This window comes from Delphinus delphis, chromosome 9 (genome assembly GCF_949987515.2).
Source record: "Delphinus delphis chromosome 9, mDelDel1.2, whole genome shotgun sequence".
NCBI lineage: Eukaryota > Metazoa > Chordata > Mammalia > Artiodactyla > Delphinidae > Delphinus > Delphinus delphis.
In genome coordinates, this window is record NC_082691.1 from 18,979,782 (window position 1) to 18,998,630 (window position 18,849).

At 46.1% G+C, this 18,849-nt stretch overlaps 1 protein-coding gene across 1 annotated transcript in view; it reads right to left on the bottom strand.

Moving 5' to 3' along the window:
- The window catches only part of CDHR3 (cadherin related family member 3), a 97,413-nt gene that overhangs the window by 68,312 nt on the left and 10,252 nt on the right, over window positions 1-18,849 (bottom strand). The window contains exons 2-4 of the mRNA XM_060021230.1: window positions 14,477-14,676; window positions 8,197-8,362; window positions 4,679-4,776 (exon numbers count right to left, since the gene is read on the bottom strand). Of these exons, the coding sequence (XP_059877213.1) occupies window positions 4,679-4,776; window positions 8,197-8,362; window positions 14,477-14,676 (464 nt within the window). The remainder of the gene's footprint in view (window positions 1-4,678; window positions 4,777-8,196; window positions 8,363-14,476; window positions 14,677-18,849) is intronic.

The window sequence follows — 18,849 nt, forward strand, 5'->3', positions numbered from 1 at the left end:
AAATAGGGGGCTGCTCAGGGGACCTGAAAACTTCCATCCAGTGGGACTGACAGTCATCTGCTGATCACTCTACTCTCAGGAAGACTGCAAGGTGATGCCACTTCTCAGAGCCATGAGCAAGATGGAGGTGGAGAGAGAATTGCTTCCCCTGCTGCCCTCCTGGTAGCCCAGCTGGTAGCAAGGTTATTGCTCTTTTAATTTCATCCTTTGTCTGCCCTGGTGGAGACAAAGCACATTTCACTTTATGCAAAAGTCCTTCCCTAATGGAAAGGCCAAGAGAAAGCCCCTTAATGGAAGAATTGCTGCACTAGATCACTTTGCCTCCAGCTGCGAAACTGATTAACGTCCTTCGAGTCTCCAAGGAAGCTCTGCTGCAGTCACGGTGGCCATTTCCAAGCATGAGGGGCGGGGAGTGTGGGAGTTGGGTGGGAGGGAGTGGGCCCCAGAGAGCCTCCTTCAGGAGGTGGAGAAAGGGCAGGCAGAAATGCCAGTAAATCTAATTATTCACACAGGGACCGTCCTGCGCGTCTCTGTGTCCTGATGCTTTGCCTCTGAGCCTCCTCCATCTGCACCCATCACAGCACAGAAGGTGCACCGGCAGGGGAGCGAATGTTGGGCCCCAGCCACACCGTCCAGCACAGAGGCCACCAGCGACGGGCACCTGTGACCACAGAGCATCTGCACTGTGGCTGGTCCAAAAGGAGATGAGCTTTAAGTGTAAAATACACGAGTCCGAAGAGATACTATGAAAAAAAGGATGTATAGTATCTCACGAGTCATTTTTATGTTGATTATATGTTGAAATGATAATAGTTTGGATATATGGAGTTCAACTGTATTAAAATGAATCTCACCTGTTTCGTTTTACCTTCTTGATGGGGCTACTAGAACATTTAAAGGCACAGCACTAATTTCTGGCTCACAGTCTAGCTCTATTGGTCAGCGCAGGTCCAAACAATGTACAACCACATGCTTTAGAACTTTCTTTAAAAGGGAGGGAGCAAATACCAGTGGTTTCTGTATTAGCCCCAATTTTGCACCATCTGTGACAAACACAGTTTCACTTTATTAAGCTGGATGAGGGTGGAGGATTTGTTGTAAAAGAGTTGCAGGTTCCGGAGGTGTCCTAGAGCTAATATTTAATTTATCCTTCCTCCTCTAGTCGCTGCCATGAGCAAGGTGACTCCTGGAACCCACCAGGTAAGATGACAGGCACAAACCAAGCCCAGGTGGGTTCCTGCACATGCTTTGGTATTTTATTAAAGTCTGTGCTTGTTTACTCAGGTCAGTGGTTCTCCAATGGCAGAATGCGTCAGAATCACCTGGGAAGTTTGTGGTCCAATTCAGCATTCCGATGCAGAGTCTAGGAATCTGCGTTTTTGAAGCATCCTAGGTATGTTCTCATGCAGGGGCTTGAACACCCAGTGAGAAGCACTCATAAACCAGTGTTCCCAGCCTTTCTGACCAGAACAGTCACCCAAGGTATCTGGCAAATCTGTAGATTCCTGGCCCCATCTCAGACCCACAGAATCCAAAACTCCAAGGGAGAGACCTGGGGAGTGTGGGAAACAGTGTCTTAAAGCCGTAAAATAAGTCAGAGAAAGACACATAATGGATGACATCACTTAGTGTGGAATCTAAAAAATACAACAAACTAGTGAATATAACAAAAAAGAAGCAGACTCACAGATATTGAGAAGAAACTAGTGGTTACCAGTGGGCAGAGGGAAGAGGGGGCGATTTAGGGGGAGGGAGTTAAGAGGTACAAACTATTAGGTATTAAATAAGCTACAAGGAGATATTGTACAACACGGGGAATGTAGCTGATATTTTATAATAACTCTAAATAGAGTATAACCTTTAAAAATGGTGATTCACTATATTGGACACCTGTAACCTATAATATTGTACATCAACTATACTTCGATTAAAAAAAAAAAAAGCAGCGGTTCTCAGCCCTGGCAGCACAAGAGATCACTGGGTGGGGTGCTTTAAAAACCTGATGTCTGGGCCACACCCCAGGTCAATCACATCAGACTCTTAGGGTGTGGGACCCAGATCTCTGTGCTTTTGCAAGTTCCTCTGGTGGTTTCAATTTACAGCTAAGGTTGAGAAGCACAGGTTTGGTCAATAGCAAATTAACCCATCTCCTTTCTCCTTGTAGGGAGCAAAATATATCATTTAGTACCACCAAGCGGGCAGAATAAAATGTCTATGTACAAAGGCCGTGGCATGTTACTTCCTGAACTGTTATTACCTTTTGCTAGTCTGAGAAAGGTTCCTTCTAGGTTATGTTCACTGCTCCTGAGGACTGGCTGTTGACTTTCTGTGCAGCTGTCAGTTCCAGCACAGGTGTTAAATACTTCATTAACGATTTCTGCTGCAGTGCCCCCTCCCCAAACAATCCTAAACTCACTGCAGAAGCCACAGTTGCAGCCACCTGGCTCCAGGTTCCAAGGGCCTGCAGCTGCTCTCCGATATCTTTGGATGGCATTACATTTTCTTTTAAGGGAGCAACACCTACTGTATTTGCTCCCCACCTGGGCTGCTTCCCTTCATCTGAAAGGGTAACAACCTGACTTAGGAGGTATTTTTGAAAGGGCCATGACCTTGTTCCTTCTGCCTAATTTTCGAAATATATATTGAAATGGAGATTTAAAAATAAATATTTTTCTTCACAGCCGAGATTCCTTCCACTCTGCCCCCACTGCATCTTGTACAAACTTTATAGTAATGATCTTATTGAATTATCATTATTTGGTGTATGCATGAATGTCTCCCATCCAGACTGTAAACTTCTTGAGGTACAAAGATGTGTCTTATTCGTCTTTGTATCCAAAGCATCTAATAGAAAGCCTGGCACATAGTGGATTCTTGGCAAATGTTGAAATGAATTAAATGTATAAGTGTGGTACTGTGCTTTGGGTTGCTGACTTAATGTCCATCCAGAATCCCTTTTCCCCTGGTCACCACCAAGCAACAGTGGCCATAAGACACAGTTCTGGCCATTGAGAAGTAAGCAGAAGACCCCTGGGTAGGGTTTCCAGGAGGGTCTTGGTTTCCCCACCAAACTGGGGGGGGGGGACAAACTGGGTTGGCCTGCCTCCTTTATCCTGTACCCCATCCTGCTTTCTTTTTCTCTTCTTCTTCCTGCCTGGAACTTAGAGGTAAAGCCTGGAGGTACAGCAGCCATCTTGTAATCATGAGGTTAACAAAGAGAGAACAAAGCCAACATACACTGGATGAAATAGCAGAAAGATAGGAAGAGCCAAGGTTGCTGAGAGTAGCAGCTGTGCCAGTCCTGGACTGCTTGCGTGCCTGCCTCTGGTCTTCTTGTTATGGAAGGAAAACAAATCTCATATCCACCACTGTGGTTAAGTTTTCTGTTACTTTCAGACAAACACATTTGTAAGTTATAGAACAAGTGTGTTATTAATAAGTACGCATTTAAAGCACCTAGTATTGCTCTTAGCAGGTAGTAGGGACCCACTAAGTGTTTGCATGTTAATCACTTATTCATGCAGATAGAATCTTGGATGAACGAATGGGTTGATTGGTTGTTTTTTTGACAGAAGGATTGCCTTCCAATGATAACAAATTATTCCCTAACTTAAGATATGTTCAATAATCTTAAAACAGCTTTGTTGCGAACCCTGTAGAACCATATTCTATTGGTTCTGGAGTTCATTCCCAAAGCTCCCTCCTGTTAGAGAAAGTAGTCCAGTTGAAGCTGCAAATCATGCAGCAAAGGCAGAGACAGCCTCCTGGCGTTGCCGATTCCCCAGGTGTCATAGTTCAAGAATTCTCTTCTCTGTACGGTGGGTTTGCTGGAGTTTTGTCTGCTCCAAGATTAGACAGGTGGCATTAGCTTTGGTTTTTTCCTCTCCAGCCTGGGCTGCCCCGCTGCGTTGGGTACACAAGCTGGGAGCTGTGCACCCACCCATCGGTGGGCAGAGCTGGGAGCTGAGGCATCCTTGCCCAGAGATAAGCTAAGAGGCTTCTTGGCCTGAGTGTTAGTGGTTACAAGAGCTCCACTGGCAGCCCCCTTAAGGAAACTGATTAAAAAGGTGGGGATCAGCAGTCTCAGACTGAACCACGAGGCAATGCTGCAGGACTCAGTCTCCTGCTTTTCTCTGTGGAAATCCTCCTTTTCTTCGGAACTCCTGGGACTGTCTTCTAATTTTCTTTTAAAACTAGGCTCCAAGCAGCTTGTCTTCATCTCTTGAAAAGGAAGTGTTAATGCCTGCCTTTGAGGTATACATTTTATGCTTATTTTTAGAATAATATAGCTGGTTTTTTATCACCTTAGAATTTAAAAAATATTGAACAATTTTGATACACCAGCACTGGACTAAGTGGCTTTATGTGTGTTATCTAATACTAACCATCCCCCTACTATGGTAGGTGCTATACTATTATTCTTCCATTTTATAGATGGAGAAATTGAAGCTCAGAGAGATTAAGAACTTGTCCAGGATCACACAGAGCCATGGATCTAATGTGGGGTGTCTGTCCCCAGAAGCCCCTCACCCATTCCAGCCTCCCCGGGGCTCTGTGCCTGGCAGTGGACAGCAGATTCCTCCCACTGCCCCCACCCAGCCCACCCCGCTGAGACTCCAGGCTCCTGTGTCAAAGACCACACAGAAAAGCCCCTCTGCAGTTTAGCAAGGAGACTTACACCGAGGGGTGTGTTTTGCCTTGTGTCTTCTGGATCGAAGGCCTCCACCTGGTAAATGAATCCAGGCTTTGCTCCTTCCACTATGTAGAGGTCTAGACCTATACCGGCATGCAAAGGGGAAAAAAGAAACATTTTATTAAATAAAACAAACGAGGAATTCCCAAACCAGGACAGCCATATCGAGCCAAGCACTGGGGGAAAGAAGAAAGCAGTGATTAAGGCCATGAGTAAGACCACTGACCAGCTTGCATGGGTGGATCCATTTATGGGAATTAAGAAAGAGCTAGGATTGACCAAGCTGGTGTCAAGTCTTTATGTATCTCCCGGGTTGAGAGGTAACTAGGGTACTATTGTTTGCGGGGGAGGGGAGTGATAAGGACAGAGAGGTGGAAAGTAACCCAGTGGGAACCTCCAGTGTGAGTTCCAGATCCACTTTCACGTGCAAATTCCTCCTAAACCGAGCCTAGGTCACCCCTCAAGTGCACTTAGCATCTCAGCAGAAATGAGTCCCTGAAATGAGAGGCCTTATAGTGGAACAGAGAGAATATGGAAAAAAGGAGAGGGAGGGCTACCAAGGTTCAGGAAAGGGACCACACATAGATTCCGTCTACTTCAGAGTTCTCAGCCGGCAGGGTGAAGAGGGAGCAGACAGGGTCACTAGCACCACCAGCCTTGCCCGAGGGACCGCCATGCTCTGTCCTGGCATCTGTTTCTGAGAAGCTTTCTGAGAGATGACTGAGAACGTTAACATTAACTCACTCTTTTGGAGACACTATGCTGAGGACTTATGTTTCTTCCTTTCGTCTTCACAACAGCCCTGTAAAGTAGGTATTGTAGTTATCTCCACTTTACAAACAAGGACACAGGCTCAGAGAATTTGTGAGCTTGTCTCAGCTTCTAAGTAATAGAATCACAATTCAAACCCAGGCCATCTTACATCCAAGCTCCAGCGTACATTTGCTTTGATCACTGCTCAGGCTTTCATTCAAAAAAATATTGACTGAGTTCTCACTATGTACCAAACGCGGATCTACATATTGGGAGTACAGCCATTCACAAAACACAAAACCCTGCTGTCATGAAGCCTGCATTTTAGTGGGGAGATATAGAAAATAAAATAAATGAATGAAATACATGAATGTTACTGAGCAATGTTACGGAGACGAATCAGGGATAAGGCATGTGGTGAGTTGGGTTACCATGTTAAATAGAGTGCTTCTGGAAGGTTCACTGACATTGGAGTCAAGATTCTTAAAGGAGGAGACAGAGATGCAGGGGAAGGGGCAGAGGAAACGGTGGATGCAAAGATACCGGGGTAGGGCGTGCCTGGGATATTCACAGACGGGTGAGAAGGCCGGGACTGCGGCAGCAGAGGAGTGAAGGGGAGATGTGTTGGAGAGGAGATGGGGTTTGGAAGGGGCTCATCGGATCTGATAGGACCTTAGGGAGACTCTGGTTCTCCTTGTGAGGGAGATGGGAAGTTCTTGCAGGGTTTTAAGCAGAGGAGTGCCTTGATTTAACCGATGTTTAAGAATATCCCTCTGGCTGTCGTAAGAAGAATCAACTAGAGGGGGCAAGGGCAGAGCAGGAGACCGATTAGGTGGCCACTGCCGTGATCCCGGCGAGCCATGCTGGGGTTGCTGGGCAGAGGTTGGATTCTGCATAAACTTAGAAGCTGGCAGGATTTCCTAATGGGTTTGATGTTGGGTGTGAAAGACAGAGGGGAATCAAGGGTAACTGCGAGGTTTTGGCCCATGAAACTGGAAAGATGGAGTTGCCAGTAACTAAAATGGGAAAGATGAGAGAGGCAGATTTGGGCTGGGATGGTGGGGAGGGAGACGGGAGTCAAGAGTGGTTTGGGGGCACATTAAGTCTGAGATGTCAGATTCTAACACCAGTTCCAGTGTGTGTCTAGGGGGGTTCCCACACGACCAAGCAATTCTCCAACACCAGCTGCGTGTCCCACAACTCAACTCGATTCTGACACTGTCTACCCAGAGATAGCATCAGATTCCACAGCTGCAGGGCTCCATCATACAAGACAGCCCCTGCCCCTTCAGATGCCAATCACACGTCCAGGTGGTCACCTGTGCTTCTGACCAACCGACTCTAGATGGGAGGTTCCCACAACCCCCTCCTCGGGTTCCAATAATTTGCTAGAGGGGTTTGCTGTCTAGTGAACACAGGGAAACATTTTACTTACTAGATTATTGGGTTATTATAAAAGGGTATAAGTCAGGATCAGCCAGATGGAAGAGATGCGTAGGGCACAGTATGGGAAAAGGGCAGAGAGTTCCCATGCCCTCCCCAGGCACCCACTCTCCCCAGGTTCCACGTGTTCACTAACCCGGAAGCTCTCTGAGCCCTGTTCTTTTGGGCTTTTATGGAAGCTTCATTGCGTAGGCACGACTGATTAAATCATTGGACATTAGTGACTGAACCCAATTTAACTCAATCTCCAGCCCCTCCCCCCTCTCCACTGTCCAACCTTCTAATCGTATGGTTGGTTTCTCTAGTGGGCAACACCCATCCTTAGGTGGGGTCCAAAAGTCACCTCATTAATGTAAGAAAAAACACCTTTATCACTCATCACTTAGGACATTCCAACGATTTTAGGATCTGTGCCAGGAGGGGACAAAGACAAAAGATATGTTTCTTATTATAAATCACAATATCATGGATGTCCATTAGACATCCAAATGGAGATGTTGGGTAGGACAGTTTTTATCTGAGTCAGGAGTTCAAGGGTGAAGCTGGTGTAGCAGCTTCTTAGTTAATTTGGAACACTACCCTTACATGTGTGTAAAGTGAATGCGTTTCTAGCTTGCCTTGTCCAGAGGACATTAATACGCTAGGTTGATGTTTAGCCATCTTATTTGACTTTTTACTATTAATATGATGTACTAAAGTAGATTTCTTTGAAAAAATAACAAGGTAGTATGTACTGATATAAAATGTGACATTGATAGGTTAATAAAGATGATTGAGTCCAAAAAATAGGAAACAAACAAAAATAACAGTGGACTTGGGAGTTGTCAGTGTATGGATGGCCTTCAAAGCCATGAGCCAGGGAGAGATCACGCAGGATGTTACCCTATGCTCCGGTCCCCTGTATTGTCCCTACCCTGTAGCAGACCCCAAATACACAGTCCCCTCGAGGGGTCAGCATCCATGCGGAGAATGAACCAGTCAGTCAATGGCCGGTATCCAGTGCTAAGCCTGTAAACGGGCTCAGCCCAGTTTCCTCCAGCATGATCCACTTAAGGTCCTTGAGCCCCAGGTTCCTCCCCAGGAGAGGCCCAAGAGAAGCCATGGATGGAAAGGGCTTTGTAAATTATTGGGTGTTACTATTGGGAGTCCTGGGCTGGCGGACGTTTCACTTATTCCCCACTCATTAAGCAGTTGCCTTTTCCAGGGAAACAGCTGCTTGTTTATTTACTTTTCTATTTCACTCTGTCACCCAGCGTCCAGCCTGATGCCACCGTCTGGGCTGCATCGCACACCCCAGTGTGTCTTACCTGTTGCCAAGTTGCCTTGAAACTCAGGCGGCTCATTCACATCTGTTACCTGGACCGTCAGGACCTGCAGGTCAGTGACACCCATGTCATCCTTCACACAAATCTGCAAATCAAATATGTGTGGTCCTGTTTCAAAATCTAGTTGTTCCTTCCCGGTGGTGACAACCTAAAAGCAAATGCACAATTCTTAGTAACCATGTGAAAGAAGATCTGTTTTGTATGCACACGTTTTGCAAAGGGATATTACTAGGAAGGAGGCAACCAGCACCCTGGAAACCATCTTTCACTCACTGTCAGGGGAACTGGTTGTTTTGCCTGTGTCTTTCCGACATAAACCCCGTGACACTTCACTAAATGGACTCCTCTGTGGGCTACTGCTCTTCCTAGGAAAGACAAATATTCAGGAGACATCCTAGTTCCATCTACTGGAGATGGAAAGCCCGAAAAATTTAAAACCTGTCACTACTTGGGGTAGGCTCCTAGGCAACTCCCTTAGCTACCCTGAATACAGTTTGATTTTCTTGTCTTTAAGATGCTGCACTTCCCTGGGATTGCTGTTAAGTTACGTCTTGACTCATCATTCCCCTCTAAGTTTCCCAAGGCCACATCTAAGAATAAACAAGAGAAGGATACATCTGCAGAAATAAGAAATGATATTTACTTACACCAACAGGCTCTTTGGGTTTTTGGTACATTTCCACACATTCTTCGCCACTGTCAGAAATGTGTCCTGTGCAAGACAAGTGTTTTGGAGTGGAGATGTGGAAGGGGCACCAAGCACCAGGGCCAGAGACATATCACCAGAATCTAGACTGTTGCCAGCAGGAACCCCTGTGGTCCATGGTAGAAGGGCCCTGCTGAGGTTAACTGGAGGCCAGTCTGTGACCTCGCACATCTATATGCACATCCCTGCCACCAGCTTAGCCTGTGGAGCTCCCAGAAGGCCCAGAGCCCTTTGAGATATCAAGGACTAAATTTCATAAATATCTTAATTTATGCTCATAGAAGAACCTTTTGGTTATTAATACAACTGGGGCCAGGCAGGGAGGCATTCAGTATCCTCTACTGAGAAAAGCACTTAGCTCCTATCCAGTTTCCACCACTGGACTTCTTTGTGACCTTGGGAAAGTTACCTGACCTTTCCCTGATTTTGTTTCCACACGACTATCATTAGGTAAATAATTCTCGCCCTAGTTAAACAACTGAAGTATAATACAAGGTATTATAACAAAGAGCTAGACCACGGTACTATGGAGAATCATGGGGAAAAAAGTTCGTTGTGAGATGTGTTTAGTCAAGGAGGACTTCATGGAGGAGGTGGTGGGCATTGTGTTTGACTTTGTACGATCTGGATTGATTATGAGAGGAGAGGATGGCCACAGATGTGAATGAGCACATGCAGTGGAGGGGGCACGTATGGAGGAGGGTTGAGAGGGGAAAACACAGTAATCTTGTCACCACCAATGAACAGGGTCAGCCTGGGCTCCACACAAGTGGAGATGACCTGTCTCTCTGCTTGGCACATGGGAGGTGAGAGGCAGCATAACATAGGAGTCAAGAGTGTAGACTCTGGAGCCAGACTGACTGGCTTCAAAGCTCAGCCTTCCCATTATTTAACCTTTCCGTGCCTCAATTTTACCATCTGTAAAGTGGGGATACTAATGGCATCTGCTTTCTGCAGTTGCTGGGAGGACTCCATGAGCTAATCCATGGAATACTTTGATCCCTGTCTGGTGCTGAGCGAGCACCCAGCAAGTGCTGAGTTTTATTATCATTAGATGTCAAAAACTGTTCAGTGAATGTGTATCCACCAGAGCTGCCCCCGTCACAACGGTCCTCTGTGCTTCCTGATTTACACCCTAGCTTCCAGCTACCTAAGCCTGGAGTCCTCTCCTGAACTCCATGCTTGCAGATCCTTCACCCCAGTGTTACCTATTGACAGCCTTTCTCCTTGGGGCCTGGCTCTAACACCCTAGAGGAAGAAAATAGAACAGTCAAAAAAAGGTCTAGGGCTTCCCTGGTGGCACAGTGGTTGAGAGGCCGCCTGCCGATGCAGGGGATATGGATTAGTGCCCCGGTCCGGGAAGATCCCACATGCCACAGAGCGGCTGGGCCCGTGAGCCATGGCCGCTGAGCCTGCGCATTGGGAGCCTGTGCTCCGCAAGGGGAGAAGCCACAACAGTGAGAGGCCTGCGTACCATCAAAAAAAAAAGGTCTAAAATGTTATATCTTGGAACCAAAGGAATTAGGTTGCTGCCAACACATGGAAAAGTTGCTTTTGCTGTTGTCTTTACCAGCATTAATTAAATGTTCATGTGCAAGGCTCTGGCCAAGACATTTTGTGGAGTATTTTATTTAATCATCGCAATAACCATAGGTTGGAAAAACTTCCCCCTTTCACACATCAGGAGACCAGAGCAGGGAGGAGAAGGAACTCCGAAGATCACAGCTGTGAGTGGTGGAGTCTCTCTGATGGTGGGCAATCTGGCTGCAGAGTTTTGCTAAAAGACGATAAGTTTAGTTTTAGGTGTGTTAAGTTTGAGGTTGTTCTGGACAAGGCTGACCAAATTTACAAGGTCCACAGAGCTCACGACAGCAGATGAGGACAGAGCGGTGTTAAGCTCAGAGATGGGCCAATGGCAGGGGGGCAAGCGCGGCCGCCATGCAGCCTCAGAGAGCGCCTGCCCTTACAGCTCTCGTGGATGTCCGTTAGTCCCGCCTCCCTGACTCCTCGGAGCTCTCCTTCTTGGTGCTGCTCCAGAGGTGAGCCACATGCGCTGCTGGATGAGGCTTGGATATCCCTCTTGGGAGGCAACAGTGAGGCAGCGCGGCTTGGGGGCGATGAGCAAGTGTTCTTGGGGCCAGCCTGCCTGACCTCAAATCTCAAGTCTGCCACCAGTTAGCTGTGTGAACTTGGGCGAGTTGCTCAACCTCTCTATGCCTCAGTTTCCCCACCTTTAACATGTAAGTAATAATAGCGTACCACTTCATAGCATTGTTATGAGGATTAAATGAACGCGTTCACAAAATGTTTAGGGGAATTCCTGGCATATGGTAAATGCGCCATAGATGTGACTTGTCGTCATCATCATCACCATCAGCGTTATTAATCCACCTAACCCCCCACCCCTGAAGTCTCAGCAGCTCTGTCTAAAAGTAGGGCAGCCTGCCTCTGGCATGATTGGACGTCACCCTCAGAAAGCCCTGCATGACTGAGTCCCAAGGCCAACAGTGACCAGACCTCTGGGCCAGAGACCCCAGAACCTTATGGCTAGGTCACCCTGCAGAGAGCGTCAAGGAGGAGCCAGGTTCTGCCACAGAGATGGCATTGCTGTGTTCTGTGGGAACAGCCCTTGTGAGCAGTTTGGGTTGGAGAATAGCGACTTCTTGCAGGGGATGGTTGATAATACTGGGTAGTTTCTGGAGAGCAGCAACAAATTCTTGAGAACAGCTTCAGGATATGTGAACCTGTGGCCCATCCTAGTACCGACATGGGGTCCTGGGCAGCTGTTGGCTGTGGTGCCAGGAGGGCACCAGGACTGGGACTGTACACTGAACACGTGACCTAGATCAGTGGAGAGGCTCAGAAATCCTCCATTTCTAGAGGTCAGGAACAGGATGGAACTCCTCCTTGACTGACAGCCCTGCTTGAATCACACATGGAATGTGGGAAGGGCAGGTATGATAGCGGAGGATTTGGGGGCTCATGCAAGCAGGAGTAGATGTGCAGGGCAGTGTAGGGGACAGAGCCTGACACTGGGAATGGGAAGACCTGAGTCAAGTTCTTATTTCATCCTTTCTGGCTCTGTGATCTCAGATAAATCAGCAGTTAACCTTGCTGTCTCTTTGTGATGTTATTTCTAGAATAGGGATTTGCAATTTTAATAGTGATAATATCAGTTTTAGTAGTAACAATTAAGAGACCAGGATGTGGACGTGCTTTTTTTTTTTTAAACAGCCCTCATTTTTTAAATTAATGTTTATGTATGTATGTATGTATGTATGTATTTGGCTGTGTCAGGTTTTAGTTGTGGCATGCGAGATCTTTCACTGTAGCACACGGGCTCTTCATTGCAGCACATGGTCTTCTCTCTAGTTGTGGTGTGTGGGCTCCAGAGCATGCAGGCTCAGTAGCTGCAGCACGTGGGCTCTCTAGTTGTGGCACAGGCTCTAGAGCGCACAGGCTCAGTAGTTGTGACGTGTGGGCTTAGTTGCCCTGTGACATGTGGGATATTAGTTCCCCGACCAGGGATCAAACCCAAGTCCCCTGCATTGGAAGGTGGCTTCTTAACCACTGGACCACAAGGGAAGCCACTGAACGTGCTTTAGAACATCTGAAAATCTGAAATAGCTTGGTCATCCTCATCATTAAAGGCTATAGATTATGAGAGGCTGAGAATGAGGGCTCTCAAGTGGAAATAACCCAAATATCTGTCAACTGATGAACAAATAGACAAAATGTAGTATATCCATTCAGTGGAATATTATTCAGCCATTAAAAGGACTGAAGTACTGATCCGTGCTACAACATGTGTGACCTTTGAAATTTTATGCTTAAGTGAAAAGAAGCCGGTCATTAAAAACCAAATACAATATGATTCCATTCATATGAAGGGGTTCAGAATAGGTAAATCCATTAAGACAGAAAGTAGTTCAGTGGTTCCCAGGGCCTGGGAGGATAGGAGACAGGGGAGCGACTGCTAATGGACTTGGGGTTTTGTTTTGGGGTGATGAAAACATTCTACAATTAGATCGTGGTGATGGTATGTGAATAGAGTAAAAACCACTGACTTGTGTACTTTAGACGCGTGAATTATATGCTATGTGTATTATGTCTCAATAGAGCTGTTTAAAAAAATAATGAGAGCTCTAAAACCAGACTACCTGCCTTCCAGTTTCAGCACAGCAGTAGCTGTACAACCCAGGGCACGTTGTCTCACCTCTCTGTTAAATTTTGCATCATTTCCCCACCTGTACAAAGGAGATAATCATACAAATAACATCATTGGCTTGTTGTGAATATTACAAGAGTAAACACATGTCAAGCACTTTCTGCAGTGTCCGGTGTATACTACGTGCTCTGTAAGTGTAAGCAACTGGCAAGGCTTAGAGGCACAGATAAGCAACAGCTGTTAAAGAGGAACCGGAAGTCAAGGGAGCAGGTAGATAGGCAGGGAAGTCACAGAAACAGTATGTGGGCCCTGGGAATGTACCCTGGATGGTGAGTTGAAGTCTTCCTGAATGTGTGCTCCTTGCATACCAGAGGGCCCACCCCTGGGGTGCAGAGAATACCAGATGCTGGGTTCTTGCCTTCAAGTCCTGGGCTCCACAGGTCTGCTCTGGGGCCCAGATATGCACACTTTCTGAAAGCTCCCCTAGTGGCTCTAATCATCAGCTGGGTTTAAGAACACCTTATGTATCTCAGAGAGGCAACCGAGCCTAGACCAAGCAGGTCCACTGGGTCCCACCAGAAACCCAGAGCAATGGCAGGTGGGAGCAGGGGCAAAGCTGATGATGACTGTGGGAGGTCCCTACGCCCATTGAGGAATGAGGTAGGCCTGAGGGATAATGCAGTACAAGCGGGTCCAGACACCTAGACCCTAAAGACATCCTTAGAAGGCCTTTGAGGTTACCAGTAGACATGCAATCAGCAGGTTTGTCCTGCCTAAGGAGAAGTGAAAACTTTGGAAAAGACCCAAATGACAAACGAGAAAACAGCAGCAGTGGCGTGGCTCTTGAATGTGAATGATTGGGGTCTGAATTGCCCAAGAGGAAACATTCACATAGTATGGCTGGACATCCAGACTTATATTTTTGTTAAGGGTACATTCTTCCATATGAAATGTCTCCTCATAAATTTCCTTCTGAAAAATTACAGAATCATAGAAAAGAAGAATCACCAGGTACAAATTCATCAGGGCCTCGTTTTTAAGGAGATCATCACACAAACCGTGCCACCCAAAGAATTCAGTTACTGTCAGCACCTCTAACACCTGTTATCGTGTGAGGGTGGTTGGCAATAAGAAACAAACCTTTTATTTGTAGCAAATTGAACACATTGTTCATTTGGACTGAATTAAATGGAGAAAAAGTCCAAAGCTATAGGGGCATCTAGCACAGAGGGCTGTAGAATGCCCCAAACAGAATGCCCGGATCTTACAAGAGGGGAGATTAAACCAGGGAAAGAGGAGGAAATGATCACTGATCGAGAATCCCATCCACCCCATCTTCAGGACCCCTCTTTGTGAGCAGCTCCTATTGGGAGTAAGGTGGTGCTTACCTCAAAGTCAGTGTCTGACAGCCAGTTCACCCTGAAGGCCTCAGTGAGGGGACTTGAGTTGATTAGGGGAAACCCTGGGATAACAGGTGACAATGATGCTGATAATGTCACAGAAAACTTGTGCACTGAAGTCTCAGGTGGAGAATTCTCTGCCACGTTGCTTGTAGCAGGTAAGTGGATTAGGTGTAGTGCATGTCCCACTGCGGATTTAAAAAGGATGCAAAATGACATGAGCACAAAGCCTTGTGCTGGAAACAAGGACTTAGCAGCTTGGTCTGTGGCTTCAACTCGTAGCTCAGGGCAACACTGGAACCCAGTCACTCCCCAAGAATGAAGACTCTTGCCAAGAGCTGGAAACAGGAATGCGAGATCATCTCAAAGCCAAGAAAACAACCACCAGCAAACAACCATGAAATCTGCTTCTGTCATTCTGGAAATAACGCTGCTGTCTTTCTTTTGTCTCTCTGCTTCCTTTCTGGTTTCTCCCAGCCTTTGTGAAGAGCCAGGGAGAGGGAAATGTGATGCCTTAGAAGACAGACACCCCTTGGAGGACCCAGTCTGGCCATGGCATCCTCTGTCTTACAAGGGCCAGGGAGTCTCTAAGAATTTATTTTCCTTCTCCGTGTCAGTGTTTGATTCAGAGGCCATTGAGAATGGAGTGTGCATGAGAACTCCAAAATCATGCCAGCTCTCCCCACATCCCTAAGGAATCTCACGGACAATGATTTATTATTACTGGATGCTGTGGGCATCATGGAGAGGGTCAATCAGTACATCATGCTCGATAGAGTGACTCCCATTTCACAGAGAAGGTAGTGAGAGACTCAGGGCAGGCCCGTGAATTACCTTGGGCTGCATTACAAACAGGGAATGTTATGATGTCAGAGAAAATGTGTTTCTTCCAGGAAAGCCTTAGGACACTCTAAGGTCTCCTTGACACTCTGCAGGATTTTGCCAGCACAGAGGAGAGCAGTGGGTCATATTCTTTATGCTTCCATAATGATGGTTCCTGTAGGGGTTGAATAGTGCTCCCCCCCCAATTCATGGCCACCTAGAACCTCAGAATGTAGCTTATCTGCAAATAGAGTCTTTGTAAATGTAATTAGTTAAGAGGAGGTCGTGCTGGATTAGAGTGGGCCCCAAATGTAGTGAGTGGTGTCCTTATGAGAACAGGATAGGACACAGAGACACACACACAAGGAAGAAGCCCATGTTAGGAAAGAGGAACAAACTGAAGTGATGTAGCTACAAGCCAAGGCATGGCAAGCAACCCCCAGAAACCAGGAGGTAGGCCTGGAGCAGCTTCTCCCTCAGAGTCTCTGGAAGGAACCAATCCTGTTGACACCTTGATTTCAGACTTCTGGGCTCCTTAACTGTGAGAGAATAAATTTCTGCTGCTTTAAGCTGTTCAGTTTATGGTAATTTGTTACGGCATCCCTAGGAAATTAATACAATTACCACTTAACCAATGGTCCAAATAAATGCATCATGTAAAATACTTTCTCTCATTTACTCCTCAGAATAATCCTCTCAGATAAATATTAGTGTCATCATTTTACAGATGAGGAAACCAAGCTGAAGGACACATGGTGAATAATAAGTAATGAAGCCAAAATTTACACTGAGGTCTTGCTTCTCAGCCAGCTTCCAACCTTGGCCACCGTTAGCCACTGGGGACAAAAATTCCTGGAATGGGAGGAGGTAGGGGGGAACAGTAGAAAGATCTGAAAGGTGCAAAATTTCTAGAAACAAACAAGCCATGGGAAAATGTTGGCTTGTATAAGAGAATGTTTTTATTTCAAATTTGGGGGAGGGGATGCAGAGAGGTAGGTAGAAATGCAGGAAAAAGTGAAATATAAACACATTCACCGATACAAGCTTTCCTAAATCTAAAATCATCTGATTTCGTTTAGAGACTAAAATGCATTATGCATAAGTTATTTTTTGCTGGCGGCATTACCCGATTTTATGGGCAAGGACTGTGCAAGGACTCAGAAATGTCAAAACAGCTGAGGTTTAGGGTGATGTGAATACAAATGGATTTTTTTAATCTATTAAAATTGACTTTAATATTAGAGCATCCTTGTGATTAAAAAACCAGCAGCAAAATAGTATGCCTGGAGTATTTAGAGGCAAAAAGTTCCCCAAAATAGTTTTTCAAAATGGGAAAAATAATCAACTGCTGTGGTGGGTTGGGTTTTGTGGGTATAATTCCCTCAAGCCCTCTTTTCCCACCACTGGAATCTCCACCCCACTCCCCCAAGCTGTTCACAAGTGTGTTCCCTCCCAGCTCAGCAGGGCAAGATGGTCATGAGCAAAATGAAAGGTTGGCAATTTGTCTCCAAGGGCCCCACCCCCGACCTGATCTTGCCCCCTCCCACTCACTCCAGTGATTCGTGCCCCTCTAGCCAACGAGGAAGGAGGCCTCTGAGCATGTTTAAACAAAGATGTAACTCACTACATTTTTCTCAAGAATAGCCTGGGGTAAGGTAGTGCCCGGCCCAAAGGAACAGACTGAAACTAGTAACCACTCACCTTCACTGGGCACCTACTCACTGGGCATCATGCTAGGTGTGCCTGATTTCATCCATTCTAACCGTGGTCCCTGGATGTAGGTATTGCTGCCACGATTTCACACACCTGAGACTACACACCCGGTAAGTGGCCATGGGGGGCTCTGGCTTATGCATCTGGGTATGTATATAACAGACTGCATGTCCCCCACTACAGACAGTCTGTTGCTCCATGCTCATCAGGTGACCCTGCATGTGGGATGCATTGTGGTTATTCTATGACCTGGTAGCAGCATAACAAGATGGTGCTGGGAGCTGCTAAGAGATTGGACGCATGACCAAGATGTTAGATTTGAGTGATGTGATCTGTAAGAGGCCATTTGGGGGAACAGCATAAGGCATGGTGCTGGGTATTAGCTTGATATGGGCTCGGCTATGAGAGGCTTGCTAAGCCCTACTCAGGGCTCCCCACAGCCTCACCTTGAACAGATAGATTACCACAGCCACCAACCTTGCTGTGGGTCCTATGGCAAACTGGAGAGGCCATGCTCCCCAAATATGTCCAGCCGAAGCTCCTAGTTTGCTTCATGGGGAGTGTATCCATTGATCTTGTTGCGTTAATTATAACTTGGTTAAGCCCTAGGTTTGAGAGGCTAATTCTATGGAAGAACCAACCTTCCAATCCAAGTCTTGACTCCAAGGACAGGACTCCTTTGCATGGCTCCATGCTGCCTCCTTACACTTACAGAGCTTGTTGTGCTCTTCCCTGAGTGGTCCTATTTCACATAGCAGTGAGGGAAGTATTTCAGAGGGAAAAGTGGATCTATCCAGTGGCCCTTAAGCACTTTGTGTTGAGAACTACCTATTCCATGTATGGATAAAACCAGGCTGTGTCTTTGAATATGCCCTTTCTGCTGACATTCTTGCCAGAGCTGTTCTGCTCTTCATCTGGAGGCCTCTCTTCCCAGGAAAAAGTTATGTATGCCAGGGTCATGTAACTGAACCCTAAAAACTTTGAGGCAGACACTCCAGGGACACTGATAAGAAAGGTGGCCAAGCTTGGATCTCCCAACTCTTAGTCCAACACCCACTTTCTCCAGCTTCCTTGCTGTTAAAAGCAGTAGTAGCAGTATTAAAGCAATAGTAATAATAATAATAAGTGGCTAGGGTCCACACCCTAAAAATAGAGCAATTAATAAGATATAAAATTCACCAAATATTCAGTTCATTCATTCTACAGATAAGTATAAGGTATGTCACCAGAAAGACAAGATCCAGCCCCATCCACCAGAACACAGGCACCAGTCCCCTCCACCAGGAAGCCTACACAACCCACTGAACCAACCTTACCCACTGGGGGCATTCACCAAAAACAATGGGAACTATGAACTTACAGCCTGCGAAAAGGAGACCCCAAACACAGTAAGTTAACTAAAATGAGAAGACAGAGAAATACACAGCAGATGAAGGAGCAAGGTAAAAACCCACCAGACCAAACAAATGAAGAGGAAATAGGCAGTCTACCTGAAAAAGAATTCAGAATAATGATAGTAAAGATGATCCCAAATCTTGGAAATAGAATGGAGAAAATACAAGAAACGTTTAACAAGGACCTAGAAGAACTAAAGAGCAAACAAACAAAGATGAACAACACAATAAATGAAATTAAAAATTCTCTAGAAGGAATCAATAGCAGAATAACTGAGGCAGAAAAACGGATAAGTGACCTGGAAGATAAAATAGTGACAATAACTACCGCAGAGCAGAATAAAGTAAAAAGAATGAAAAGAATTGAGGACAGTCTCAGAGACTTCTGGGACAACATTAAACACACCAACATTTGAATTATAGGGGTCCCAG